We start from the raw sequence: 14935 nt of genomic DNA on the forward strand, positions 1-14935 counted from the left end.
ACAAACATAGGCATAAGGTTTAAAAATCTGTCTGTTACAGAAAGACTGTGCAGTTTAAAAGTTCTTCTTGAGGTGTTGAATATTTCACCCGAACACACAACCGTTTAGTGGGGGACTCAGCAGGAGCAGAATCGATAGATTCCTGGCAGCTGCCAGTGAATTGGTGTTCCCCTAACCGGCTTTGTCCCTGGACATTGTCATCAGAGAAGCTGAAAGGGAGAGGGGGAGTGAGTGAGGCGGGGGGGCTTCCAGCTGTTATCATTGTGGATTTTTTTTTCTTTCTTTCTGCCCTGCTGCTTGAAATTCTGTTTCTATATTTCCCAGAATGACTCCATTATCTTTGTACATTGGCCAACTGGAAGGCAAGTCTTTTATCTCCAACGTGAGAAATGATCATACTGCTGTAAACGGAAGGCAAAGATGGAGATCTCAATTCCACCACCTCTCGGAAATATTATGTCCCACTGGGTGGCTTTGATAGCCCCCCATTGAGTTCATGAACAGTGCCTCATCTGTGACCCACGAGAGTCAGTTTATGTCCATATTTTTCCCTGTTTTAATACCATTTTAGTCCATGAAAATCTCAGCCAAACCACCAGATGATAGAATAGAGGTCCGACAGGGTGGAAAGAGACCATTTGGCCCATCAAGTCCACAGTGACCCACCGAATAGCAGACCAGCCAAACTCCCACCCTATCCCCGTAATCCCACATTTCCCATAGCTAACCCATGTAGCCTGCACATCCCTGGATATTTTAGGCAATTTAGCATGGCCAATCCGCCCTGACCTGCACATCTTTGGACTGTGGGAGGAAACCAGAGCACCCAGAGGAAACTCATGCAGACACGGTGAGAATATGCAAACTCCACACAGACAGTCGCCCGAGGCTGGAATCGAACCTGTGTCCCTGGTGCTGTGAGGCAGCAGTGCTAACCACTGAGCCACCGTGCCTTAAAGTTCCAGGCTTATTAAGTGCGCCGAATTGGAATTGACAAAGATGCAATTTGAACCCTTGCTGATAGACGATTAGTTCTGATCTCTGGACAACCATTGCAGAATCATAAGCACTCTGTCACCAAGAGTGAAGGAGGGAGAGGGGTTGAAATCAGATTATTTTCATTACAGTAAAAAAAAGCTGATCTTTGCTTCCAGAGTAGACCTGGATTAGTGTGTTTTGACAAATGAGAAAAGGACGTGACATTGCATCGATTTGTCCAGCCAATTATGGCAGTGAGTGTATAAAACAGTACTCCAGTTCTTTATAAGGACTTAATCAAAACTAACTGGCTTGCTCAGATATTTTAAAGAGCCTTCAGTGTCTGCTAGGATTGAGGTGGGACTGGAGTCACAGAAATCCAGCGTGGGCAACGGCAGCAGCTTTTCACCCTCATGGTTGTCACCAGCGTTTTTATTTCCAAGAGGCGTTTCAAACCCATAATCAGCTTCATTCGGATGCAACCTTATCCTGAAAGGGTTAATGAAACATGAGTGAGAGAGGAAAGCATTTAAAACCCAGCCCACCTAATCTCCCTGGCAAAACATTGTCATTGCTGCTTAAGAAGTTGGAGGTGTTCACTTCAACAGACTTGCGAGGCGTTGATGAATTTGTCAAAAAGGGAGGTCGTGTTGATGTCAACACCTTCTCCCCTTCTCAGAACCTGTCTTTGGGTTTTAAATACAGCAACTTGATCTTCTTCCGAATAAACACAGCCCCATATACGGGCAATGAGCAAGTGCAGCTGATTACACCAGCTCATTCCAAAGACAGCCTGCAAATCCAAGGAGCACAAGCCATCGGGGAGAAAGGGGAGCCTTTCCAAAAATGTCATGCCTTTGCTTTGAGGAATTTAAAGCAGGGTGAGTGGAGCCTAGCTAAGCTCAGTGACTCTCACTGTCTCACTCTGCTGCAGCAGCTCTCCCTCCAGTACAAGCTCTCTCAGAGAGACCCTCGGTGTCTCCGAACCTCGCACAGTTGGCCCGTAGACCCCTCCAACAGCCATGGAAGCCATCAAGAAGAAGATGCAGATGCTGAAGCTGGATAAGGAGAATGCCATCGACCGGGCAGAGCAGGCTGAGGCAGACAAGAAAGCGGCAGAAGAGAAGTACAAGCAGGTTGGTGCCCGTAAAGGACTGGAGCAGCCGGATGGTGGGGAAGACGGTGAGGGTTCAGTATTCCCAACTGGGAAAAAGTAACGGGGGGGGGGGGGAGGGTGGTTGCAGAGTAACATGAATCAAGTGTGAGGCTACATAAATGCACTTCAAATATTGCATTCACTTTTGGGCGGAGGAAACTGGTGGAAATTGTCCAGGCTGGGGGCATAAAGATCCGGGCTTAATTTCAGAAGGACAATGTTGCATGGTGGAGTGTAAAACTTGGGGTTGGTAGAGAGGTAAATGAGGCAGTTAAAGTCTTCAGGTGAAGACTAAGGGAGAACATGTTCCTCTGAAGGGAGAGCAAAGGGGACAGGAGGATAAAGATAGATCGTACAATGGGTCATCTGGGAATCACTTTGGATTTGTCATGAAGGGAATGATACAAGGATTTGAAAGATATAAAGAAAGAAAAAATAAAAACAACAAGACAGACTGACGGAAACAATCCAAGCAGCATGTCTATCCTGATCCTTATCTGGGTAAAGCCATATTTTCACTTTCACCTGTTCTGAAAAGAAAGTCAAATACCTGCTCAATGAATAAACAAAAGGTTAGAAATATGACGAACTGGTGTTGGACGGGGATGGGCAGAGTCAGAAGTCACACAACACCAGATTATAATTGAACAGGTTTATTTAAAATCACAGGCTTTCAGAGCGCTGCTCCATCATCAGGTGAAGTTAAGGTCAGCCCTGAAAGCTGGTGATTTTAAATAAACCTGTTCAACTATAACCTGGTGTCGTGGGGCTTCAGACTTAGTATTTTTATGAACAGAGGGAATGTAAAGAAGGCATAAAGGGAAACAGAAAATTAAAGAGAGTGAGCAGGAAAGGTTAGACAACAAGAAGAGAGCAAGCGAAAAAGAGTGAGAGAGAGAGAGATAGAAAGAAAATCAGAGACTGTGAGAGAGAATGGAAGTCATGAAGCGATAAAGGCTGAGTCCTTGCCTGCGGTGTAAATTCAGGCAGATCCCACAATATCTGAAGGGTTAGAAATGATTGCAGAAGCCCCAGGGGAATTGGGAGAGGCAGCTGCCTGAAGACAGAGTGGCACTAATCACCGTTAACGACAGTCAAACTGGGCAGGAACGGAGGAAGGACAACTCCAAGCAACACACACTCTTCCTCTTATGGTAATCCAATAGGACAGAAGAGGAATTCTTACCCAAAATGCTTCAGTTATTCCAGCCAGTTCCAAATGATTCATCACTTCACTTGTTTATTGCAACCTCATTAACTGCCAGTATTAGTGAGTGTGAATTCATGACAGGAGAGTGTGAGCTCGCAGACCGAGAGTGGGAACAAACTGAGTGTGAGCACACTGACCGAGAGTGGGAACACACAGAGAGTGAGCACACTGACCGAGAGTATGAAAGACTGAGTGTGAGCACAGAGAGCAAGAGTGGGAAAGACTGAGTGTGAGCACACTGACCGAGAGCGGGAACAGACTGAGTGTGAGCACACTGAACTAGAGCATGACAGACTGAGTGTGAGCACACTGAGCAAGAGCGTGAAACACTGAGTGTGAGCACAGTGAGGAAGAGTGGGAACAGACCAAGTGTGAGCACTCTGACCAAGAACAGGAACAGACCGAGTGTGAGCACACTGACCGAGAGTATGAAAGACTGAGTGTGAGCACACAGAGCGAGAGCGTGAACAGACCGAGTGTGAGCACACTGACCGAGAGTATGAAAGACTGAGTGTGAGCACACTGGGTGAGAGCGGGAACAGACCGAGTGTGAGCACACAAACCGGGAGCGTGAACACACTAAGTGTGAGCACACTGGGTGAGAGCGGGACCAGACAGAGTGTGAGCACACTGACCGAGAGTGGGAACAAACTGAGTGTGAGCACACTGGGCGAGAGCATCAAAGACTGAGTGTGAGCACACTGAGAGAGACTGGGAGTAGACTGAGTGTGAGCACACTGAGCGAGAGTGAGAACAGACCGAGTGTGAGCACACTGAGCGAGAGCGTGAAACACTGAGTGTGGGAAGAGTGGGAACAGACCGAGTGTGAGCACACTGAGCGAGACCGGGAACAGACTGAGTGTGAGCACACTGAGCGAGAGTGGGAACAGACCGAGTGTGAGCACACTGACTGAGAGTGTGAACAGACCGAGTGTGAGCACACTGACCGAGAGCAGGAACAGACTGAGTGTGAGCACACTGAGCGAGAGTGGGAACAAACTGAGTGTGAGCACACTGAGCGAGAGTGGGAACAGACTGAGTGTGAGCACACTGCCAAAGAATGGGATCAGACCGAATGTGAGCACAGTGAGTGAGAGCGGGAACAGATTGAGTGTGAGCACAGTGAGCGAGAGCATGAACACACTAAGTGTGAGCACACTGAGTGAGAGCAGGAACTGACCAAGTGTGAGCACACTGAGCAAGAACATGAAAAGACCGAGTATGAGCACACTGACTGAGAGTGGGAACAGACCGAGTGTGAGCACACTGAGCAAGACCGGGAATAGACTGAGTGTGAGCACACTGAGCGAAAGTGAGAACAGACTGAGTGTGAGCACACTGAGCGAGAGTGTGAATAGACTGAGTGTGAGCACACTGAGTGAGAGTGTGAACAGACTGAGTGTGAGCACTCTGAGCGAGAGTGGGAACAGACCGAGTGTGAGCACACTGAGTGAGAGCGTGAAAGACTGAGTGTGAGCACACTGACCGAGAGCATGAACACTCTGAGTGTGAGCACACTGGGCGAGAGCGTGAAAGACTGAGTGTGAGCACACTGGGGGAGAGTGAGAACAGACTGAGCGTGAGCACACTGACCGAGAGTGTGAACAGACTGAGTGTGAGCACACTGACCGAGAGCAGGAACAGACTGAGTGTGAGCACACTGAGCGAGAGTGGGAACAGACTGAGTGTGAGCACACTGAGCGAGAGTATGAAAGACTGAGTGTGAGCACACTGAGCGAGAGCGTGAAAAACTGAGTGTGAGCACACTGACCGAGAGTGAGAACACACTGAGTGTGAGCACTCTGACCGAGAGTGGGAAAAGACTGAGTGTGAGCACACTGAGCGAGAGTTGGAACGGACCAAGTGTGAGCACACTGAGCAAGAGTGAGAACAGACCGAGTGTGAGCACACTAACCAAGAGCGTGAACACACTGAGTGTGAGCACACTGAGTGAGAGCAGGAACTGACCGAGTGTGAGCACACTGAGCAAGAACATGAAAAGACCGAGTGTGAGCACACTGACTGAGAGTGGGAACAGACCGAGTGTGAGCACACTGAGTGAGACCGGGAATAGACTGAGTGTGAGCACACTGAGCGAGACCAGGAATAGCCTGAGTGTGAGCACACTGAGCGAGAGCAGGAACAGGCTGAGTGTGAGCACACCGAGGGAGAGCGGGAACCGACTGAGTGTGAGCACACTGAGCGAGAGCAGGAACAGACTGAATGTGAGCACACTGAGCGAGAGCGGGAACAGACTGAGTGTGAGCACACTGACAAGAGCGGGAACAGACCGAGTGTGAGCACACCGAGGGAGAGCGGGAACCGACTGAGTGTGAGCACACTGAGCGAGAGCAGGAACAGACTGAATGTGAGCACACTGAGCGAGAGCGGGAACAGACTGAGTGTGAGCACACTGACCGAGAGCAGGAACAGACTGAGTGTGAGCACACTGAGCGAGAGTGGGAACAGACTGAGTGTGAGCACACTGAGCGAGAGTATGAAAGACTGAGTGTGAGCACACTGAGCGAGAGCGTGAAAAACTGAGTGTGAGCACACTGACCGAGAGTGAGAACACACTGAGTGTGAGCACTCTGACCGAGAGTGGGAAAAGACTGAGTGTGAGCACACTGAGCGAGAGTTGGAACGGACCAAGTGTGAGCACACTGAGCAAGAGTGAGAACAGACCGAGTGTGAGCACACTAACCAAGAGCGTGAACACACTGAGTGTGAGCACACTGAGTGAGAGCAGGAACTGACCGAGTGTGAGCACACTGAGCAAGAACATGAAAAGACCGAGTGTGAGCACACTGACTGAGAGTGGGAACAGACCGAGTGTGAGCACACTGAGTGAGACCGGGAATAGACTGAGTGTGAGCACACTGAGCGAGACCAGGAATAGCCTGAGTGTGAGCACACTGAGCGAGAGCAGGAACAGGCTGAGTGTGAGCACACCGAGGGAGAGCGGGAACCGACTGAGTGTGAGCACACTGAGCGAGAGCAGGAACAGACTGAATGTGAGCACACTGAGCGAGAGCGGGAACAGACTGAGTGTGAGCACACTGACAAGAGCGGGAACAGACCGAGTGTGAGCACACCGAGGGAGAGCGGGAACCGACTGAGTGTGAGCACACTGAGCGAGAGCAGGAACAGACTGAATGTGAGCACACTGAGCGAGAGCGGGAACAGACTGAGTGTGAGCACACTGACCGAGAGCAGGAACAGACTGAGTGTGAGCACACTGAGCGAGAGTGGGAACAGACTGAGTGTGAGCACACTGAGCGAGAGTATGAAAGACTGAGTGTGAGCACACTGAGCGAGAGCAGGAACAGGCTGAGTGTGAGCACACCGAGGGAGAGCGGGAACCGACTGAGTGTGAGCACACTGAGCGAGAGCGGGAACAGACTGAGTGTGAGCACACTGACAAGAGCGGGAACAGACCGAGTGTGAGCACACTGAGCGAGAGCGTGAAAGACTGAGTGTGAGCACACTGACCGAGAGCATGAACACTCTGAGTGTGAGCACACTGGGCGAGAGCGTGAAAGACTGAGTGTGAGCACACTGGGGGAGAGTGAGAACAGACTGAGTGTGAGCACACTGACCGAGAGTGTGAACAGACTGAGTGTGAGCACACTGACCGAGAGTGAGAACACACTGAGTGTGAGCACTCTGACCAAGAGTGGGAAAAGACTAAGTGTGAGCACACTGAGCGGGAGTTGGAACAGACCAAGTGTGAGCACACTGAGCGAGAGTGAGAACAGACCGAGTTTGAGCACACTAACCAAGAGCGTGAACACACTGAGTGTGAGCACACTGAGCGAGAGCAGGAACTGACCGAGTGTGAGCACACTGAGCGAGAGCATGAAAAGACCCAGTGTGAGCACACTGACTGAGAGTATGAAAGACTGAGTGTGAGCAGACTGACCGAGAGCGGGAACAGATTGAGTGTGAGCTCAGGGAGGAGGTTACTGAACGAGTGTGAGGGAGCTGGATTAACATCAGTAGAGATACAGTCAGTAACACAGGGCACTGGGGGTTGAAGGGGTTACTAAGGACAGTGTGAGGGAGCTGGATTGGGGGTTGAAGGGGTTACTGAGTGACAGTGTGAGGGAGCTGGATTGGGGGTTGAAGGGGTTACTGAGTGACAGTGTGAGGGAGCTGGATTGGGGATGGAGGGATTACTGAGTGACAGTGTGAGGGAGCTGGATTGGGGGTTGAAGGGGTTACTGAGTGACAGTGTGAGGGAGCTGGATTGGGGATGGAGGGGTTACTGAGTGACAGTGTGAGGGAGCTGGATTGGGGGTTGAAGGGGTTACTGAGTGACAGTGTGAGGGAGCTGGATTGGGGGTTGAAGGGGTTACTGAGTGACAGTGTGAGGGAGCTGGATTGGGGGTTGAAGGGGTTACTGAGTGACAGTGTGAGGGAGCTGGATTGGAGTGTAGAAGGGATTACTGAGTGACAGTGTGAGGGAGCTGGATTGGGGGTTGAAGGGATTACTGAGTGACAGTGTGAGGGAGCTGGATTGGGGATGGAGGGATTACTGAGTGACAGTGTGAGGGAGCTGGATTGGGGATGGAGGGGTTACTGAGTGACAGTGTGAGGGAGCTGGATTGGGGATGGAGGGATTACTGAGTGACAGTGTGAGGGAGCTGGATTGGGGATGGAGGGATTACTGAGTGACAGTGTGAGGGAGCTGGATTGGGGATGGAGGGATTACTGAGTGACAGTGTGAGGGAGCTGGATTGGGGATGGAGGGATTACTGAGTGACAGTGTGAGGGAGCTGGATTGGGGATGGAGGGATTACTGAGTGACAGTGTGAGGGAGCTGGATTGGGGATGGAGGGGTTACTGAGTGACAGTGTGAGGGAGCTGGATTGGGGATGGAGGGGTTACTGAGTGACAGTGTGAGGGAGCTGGATTGGGGATGGAGGGATTACTGAGTGACAGTGTGAGGGAGCTGGATTGGGGATTGAGGGATTACTGAGTGACAGTGTGAGGGAGCTGGATTGGGGATTGAGGGATTACTGAGTGACAGTGTGAGGGAGCTGAATTGGGGATGGAGGGGTTACTGAGTGACAGTGTGAGGGAGCTGGATTGGGGATGGAGGGATTACTGAGTGACAGTGTGAGGGAGCTGGATTGGGGATGGAGGGATTACTGAGTGACAGTGTGAGGGAGCTGGATTGGGGATGGAGGGATTACTGAGTGACAGTGTGAGGGAGCTGGATTGGGGATGGAGGGGTTACTGAGTGACAGTGTGAGGGAGCTGGATTGGGGATGGAGGGGTTACTGAGTGACAGTGTGAGGGAGCTGGATTGGGGATGGAGGGATTACTGAGTGACAGTGTGAGGGAGCTGGATTGGGGGTTGAAGGGGTTACTGAGTGACAGTGTGAGGGAGCTGGATTGGGGGTTGAAGGGGTTACTGAGTGACAGTGTGAGGGAGCTGGATTGGGGATGGAGGGATTACTGAGTGACAGTGTGAGGGAGCTGGATTCAATAGTGGGGCTAAATTTGATTTTGACATGCAGTATAAAATCGGATTCATTGATCAGCTGTGCATTATACCCTTCTCTAGTTTCTCAGCTGCATTGACGTCAGCCTGTCTTTGCGGTTGACATAAGATGGGAATCAGTGCACTCCCTCCACAGCCCTGTGTTTCCATCCACATCAACACAGCATCCTGTAATATCAGCTCACTGGGACTGTGACCCCAACCCATAACCTTCTAACTCTGGGCTGCGAATGCCATCTGCTGAGCTAAGGATGAATCCATTAACTCATTTAGCTTTTACTTAACGTTCCCTTGAGATATTCCCTGTCAGTTACCAGTAATAAATAGCTGATCTAATGAGGCCTTTTTTGGTACAAACTGCCTGATTAAATTAGACCTGGTTCCCTCCGGTGGGATTGTTCCCACACAGTGACTGACAGGTGAACAGCAGTGTCTCAAGGAGCTACTTATACCTGCCAGCATTAATAGATTCAGAAAGTAATACCATTCCTGGTGCTCCAGCATGCAATCCCAGGTGATTTTTCCAGACCGAAGACCAAAACACATCAGTTTTCAGCTCTTGGAGAACTACCTTGGGAATTTTGGGAATGCCTTTTGAGCTGTCAGCATATTCCATGTGGCTTTACATCTGCAATCCTGGCTGCTTGTCCAAACTGCATTTAAAGAGGATTTTTACATTCCAGTGCAGAATACTGAAGAGACAATCATAGATTCTTACAGCAGATAGGGAGACCATTCAGCCCACACTGCATATGCTGGCTCTGTGAAACAGCTGCCCAACCGCAGCTCTGCACATCCTTCTGAAGCTGGTCATTTGCCTGGGAAGGAGAAGGCTGAGGAGTGACATGACACCAATCTTTAAGCTGAGAAAAGGGATTGATGGGGGAGATGGAGCACAGCACAGGGACCGGGGGGAAGGCACCTAACTCCACATTTAGTGACTGGCTGATCTCCAATGTAAGGAGAACGTGAGAACGTGAGGCAGATGCTGGAGATCAGAGCTGAAAATGTGTTGCTGGAAAAGCGCAGCAGGTCAGGCAGCATCCAAGGAGCAGGAGAATCGACGTTTCGGGCATGAGCCCTTCTTCAGGAATGAGGAAAGTGTGTCCAGCAGCTAAGATAAAAGGTAGGGAGGTGGGCTTCAAGGAAGGCATCCTTGCAAGAGGATTCGCAGTAGGTTAAAATCTTCTTTCCAAGGAGCAGAAGAGTCGACGTTTCGGGCATGAGTCCTTCTTCAGGAATGAGGAAAGTGTGCCAAGCAGGCTAAGATATCTTTTATCTTAGCCTGCTGGACACACTCTCTTCATTCCTGATGAAGGGCTCATGCCCGAAACGTCGATTCTCCTGCTCCTTGGATGCTGCCTGACCTGCTGCGCTTTTCCAGCAACACATTTTCAGCTTCATTCTTGTAGTGCATTATTTGTCCTGAACAAGTCGCAAGTAGCTACTTCCCCAAGCTTTTGCTTCTAGATCTTCCAGTCAAGATCTCTTTAAAATTTCTATTAACTTTGAAATACAGAAATGTTTTCTAATTTCACTCCAGGGAAATCTAGTTTCAACATTTAGACTCTGCCTCCTGGTTCGAGATGTCCTGTCAGAAACCATTTATTTCTGTCAGCCCTGCCTTAATATCTTGAAAACTTTGATAAAATCACCCTTAGCCTCCCTAATTTCCAGGAAATGTAATTCGGATTTGGGAAATCACTACTTAAGTTTACATACCATTCTGGTAAATCAGGACTCTGATCTCGTCCAGCTCAATGTAATGTATCGATGGGGTACTGCCCCAAACTGCTCACAGAATTCCACCTGGGTCCAGTCAGGACCTGGTCCAGCTAAACCTGACTTCTAAGCCCTTGTGTGCTCGCTGGATATAAAGCATAGCACTCCATAAGCCTTTCTGACTTTTATTTGTACCTGTCCATGACATTTTAATGACGTGTGTATCTGGGAACTCCCCAGGTATCCTGAGACTTCTACTCTTTCTAAATAGAGTTAAAAATCACACAACACCAGGTTATAGTCCAACAGGTTTATTTGGAAGCACTAGCTTTCGAGGCACTGCCTGTACATCAGGTGGTTGTGGAACAGGACCACACAACACAGAATTTATAGCAAAACAGTTACAGGGTCATGGAGTTGGAATGATATATTAAACAACTTTCATTAAAAATCACACAACACCAGGTTACAGTTCTTAAACAAATTTAGATTAAGTCTTTCATCTTTTAGAATGGGATACGGTGGCTTAGGTTCTTTAATATGTAAATCCCAAAATTACATTCCTTTCTAGACAATCCTTTCAAAATGTTACCATTTAGAAAGTGCCCCACTCAATTCTTCTTAAGAATAATCACACATTTGCCCAATTGAAATCTATTTGCTAGTTTTTCACTTCATCTCTTTCTGTCACCACATTGTGTTGTGCCTTTAGAAAATCTGGATAAGTCAGATACAGAGAATATCACCGTACTTGTAAAGGGGGACTCAAACTAGGGACCATAAATATGAGACTGTCATTAAGAGAATTCAGGGGAAAAGGTTTTATCCAGAGGGTGCTGGGAATATGACTTCTGTCCCAACAAGGAGGAACGGATGCAAATCAATGGATTTAAGAAAGCCAGATAAAATCATAGTTAAAAATCACAACGCGACGCTCCGAAAGCTAGTGTGCTTCCAATTAAACCTGTTGGACTATAACCTGGTGTTGTGTGATTTTTAACTTTGTACACCCCAGTCCAACATCAGCATCTCCAAATCGAGATAAAATCCTGAGAGAGATAGGAATAGAAAGGTTAGTTGTTGAGGTTAGGTGAAGGATGGTAGGGGGCATTTAGCACAGACCTGTTTCTGTGCTGCAACTCTCATGTAATTTCATATAATGCCCAGGGAAAGTCTGAATACCAATTGCATTAGTTGTTTCTCCTGGTTGCAATCCACAGCCCCCTGCAGCTAATCTCAGACTGGCAGCTGCTGCCTTGCAACTGAAAGATGGCACTAACACCATCTAATGCCATTGGAACGACCCAAGAGATATCCCAACCCGTTAACAACGCGCTGGTCAGCAATCTCACTGGTCTTCTCAATTAAAAATGGCATTCAGTGAAGATCCAAAGAATTAGCTGGGGATTTCAAAGGGATATCTACAGTACAAATAGTAATAGAGCAAGTATTCGGTATTAAAACTGCTTCAGCTATAAATAGGAAAATGGTTTTCTGCGAATAATGATTACATGCTGGAATTTGATCAAGATTTTTACATGATTTAAATTTAGAACTTGCAAATTTCTTCAATATCATTGAGCAAGTTTTTTTCTAAAGAATGGTTTGAAGACAACACAAAAAAGTAGTTTCTATGAATGGTTGAGTTTTACAGCAAAAAGCTTTTTGACAATTTACAGAAATGGTGTTAAAATAATAAGGGGAAATAGTGGAGCAAGTGTGTAGTGGTTGATTGAAGATCAAAATGAAACAGAATGGGTGCACAACATCAGCTTTATAAATTGTCTTAATGCCAAGTGCAATAATTTTAATTGTTTTTGGCACAGTATATTGTCATGGTTCATTTTTAATGAACCAAAATTGATATTATTTTAAATAACAAGCAATTTGTTCGTTTCAGCCATCAAAGTATTTGAATAGGAAGGGTTTAGAGGAATATGGGCCAAGTGCTGGCAAATGGGAGTAGATTAGTTTAGGATCTCTGGCCAACATGGATGAGTTGGACCATAGAGTCTGTTTCTGTGCTGCACATCTCTGTGACTCCTCACAACCACTGTGTCAGACTGCCCTGGATACTTTTCCCTGGGGTCGGGCAGAACACACTTGATGATACCAACTGTCTGAGTGCAAATGAGAGCTTTGGAAATTATTAAAAGGTCTCAAAATTCACGGAGAATCTCAAATCATAATGAGCTTGACAGAGGATCAAATCAGTGATGAATCAAAATTATAAATGACAGAGATAAATATGAAAGAGCTTATTCCAGGAGCTCTGAACTGTTACTTACATTAGTGAAAAATTGAGACTTATGCATTTGCCATTGCAGTCAGGATTTGCAGTTTTCTGCAGAACTTAGAAACAATTGCTTAAAAATCATTAAAAGTTAATTTTCCACTCAGTTGGTCTTCATCAGGCCTCACCGAATGCAGTTCACCTTATATAGGTCAGTAAAGACGGAGTTTAATCCATGGGATATGATAGGCTCCCTGACCTCAGCAAGGTTTTAATTTGACCTTAGTGTCTGCTATTTTCCCAGCTGATCTCTACCCAGGGGCACCATACCAGTGTGGGAGTTATATCAGCATTAAGCTTAATGGTACTGGAAACAAAAAACATAGAGCATTACAGCCCTTCAGCCCTCGATGTTGAGCCAACCTGTGGAACCAATCTGAAGCCTTTCTAACCTACACCATTCCATTCTCATCCATACGTTTATCCAATGACCACTTAAATGCCCTTAAAGTTGGCGAGTCTACTACTGTTGCAGACAGTGCATTCCACGCCCCTACTACTCTCTGAGTAAAGAAACTACCTCTGACATTTATCACCCTCAATTTAAAGCTATGTCCCCTCATACTAGCCATCGCCATCAGAGGAAAAAGGCTCTCACTGTCCACCTTATCTCAGCCTCTAATTATCTTGTGTCTCAATTAAGTCACCTCTCAACCTTCTTCTCTCTAACGAAAACAGCCTCAAGTCCCTCAGCCTTTCCTCGTAAGACCTTCCCTCCATACCAGGCAACACCCTATCAAATCTCTTCTGAACCCTTTACAAAATTTCCACATTCTTCCTATAATGCGGTGACCAGAACTGTACACAATACTCCAAATGTGGCCACACCAGAGTTTTGTACAGCTGCAGCATGACCTCTTGGCTCTGAAACTCAATCCCTCTACCAATAAAAACTAACACACCGTTTGTCTTCTTAACAACCCTAGCAACTTGGGTGGCAATTTTTAAGGATCTATGTACATGGACACAAAAATCTCTCTGCTCATCTATATTACCAAGAATGGTGCTATTGGCCCAGTGCTCTGTATTCCTGTTACTCCTTCCAAAGTGAATCGCCTCACATTTTTCCTCATTAAACTTCATTTGCCACCTCTCAGCCCAATTCTGCAGCTTATTTATATCTTTCTATAACCTACAACATTCTTTGGCGCTATCCACAACTCTACCGCCCTTATTGTCATCCGGAAATTTACTAACCCACCCTTCTACACCCTCATCCAGGTCATTTATAAAGATGACAAAAAACAGTGGCCCCAAAACAGATCTTTGTGATACCCCTTTAGGAACTGAACTCCAGGATGAACATTTCCAATCAACCACCAGTCTCTGTCTTCTTACAGCTAGCCAATTTCTGATCCAAACTGCTAAATCACCCTCAATCCCATGCCTCCATATTTTTTGCAATAGCTTACCATGGGGAACTTTATCAAATGCCTTACTGAAATCCATATGCACCACATCAACCACTATACCCTTATCTATCTATTTGGTCACCTTCTCAAAGTACTCAGTAAGGTTTGTGAAACATAGCCTACCCTTCACAAAACCATATTGACTACCCCAATCAACTTATTCATCATTAGATGATTATAAATCCTACTCTTATAATCCTTTCCAACACTTCATCCACAACCGAAGTAAGGCTCACTGGTCTATAATTTCCAGGGTTGTCTCTACTCCTCTTCTTGAGCAAGGGAACAACATTTGCTCTCCTACAGTGTTCTGGCGTTATTCCTGTAGACAATGACGACATAAAGATCAAAGCCAAAGGTTCAGCAATCTCCTCCCTGCCTTCCAATAAATCCCAGCCAGCCCACGGGACTTATCTATTTTCATACTTTCCAGAATTGCTAACACCTCCTCCTCATGAATCTCAATCCCATTGAGTTTAGTAGCCTGTATCTCAGTATTCTCCTCAACCTCATTTGTTTTTCGTGTGAATACTGACAAAAAGCATTCATTTAGCGCTTCCCCTATCCCCTCTGATTCCATGTACAACTTCCCACTACTATGCTCGATTGGCCATAATCTTACTCTAGTCATTCTTTTATTCCTGATATCGCTATA

The 14935-nt window shown here is 47.1% G+C and overlaps 1 protein-coding gene across 2 annotated transcripts in view; it reads left to right on the top strand.

Moving 5' to 3' along the window:
- Window positions 1-1832: 1832 nt before the first annotated feature.
- LOC132829072 (tropomyosin alpha-1 chain) overlaps window positions 1833-14935 on the top strand; it is a 108428-nt gene continuing 95325 nt past the window's right edge. The window contains exon 1 of one of the 2 annotated variants that reach the window (XM_060846373.1): window positions 1833-2114. In XM_060846373.1, coding sequence (XP_060702356.1) covers window positions 2001-2114 — 114 coding nt within the window. In that variant the 5' untranslated portion in view covers window positions 1833-2000. The remainder of the gene's footprint in view (window positions 2115-14935) is intronic. The other variant, XM_060846372.1, reaches the window with a different exon arrangement.

The sequence above is a fragment of the Hemiscyllium ocellatum genome, chromosome 28, assembly GCF_020745735.1.
Source record: "Hemiscyllium ocellatum isolate sHemOce1 chromosome 28, sHemOce1.pat.X.cur, whole genome shotgun sequence".
NCBI classification, from domain to species: Eukaryota; Metazoa; Chordata; class Chondrichthyes; order Orectolobiformes; family Hemiscylliidae; genus Hemiscyllium; species Hemiscyllium ocellatum.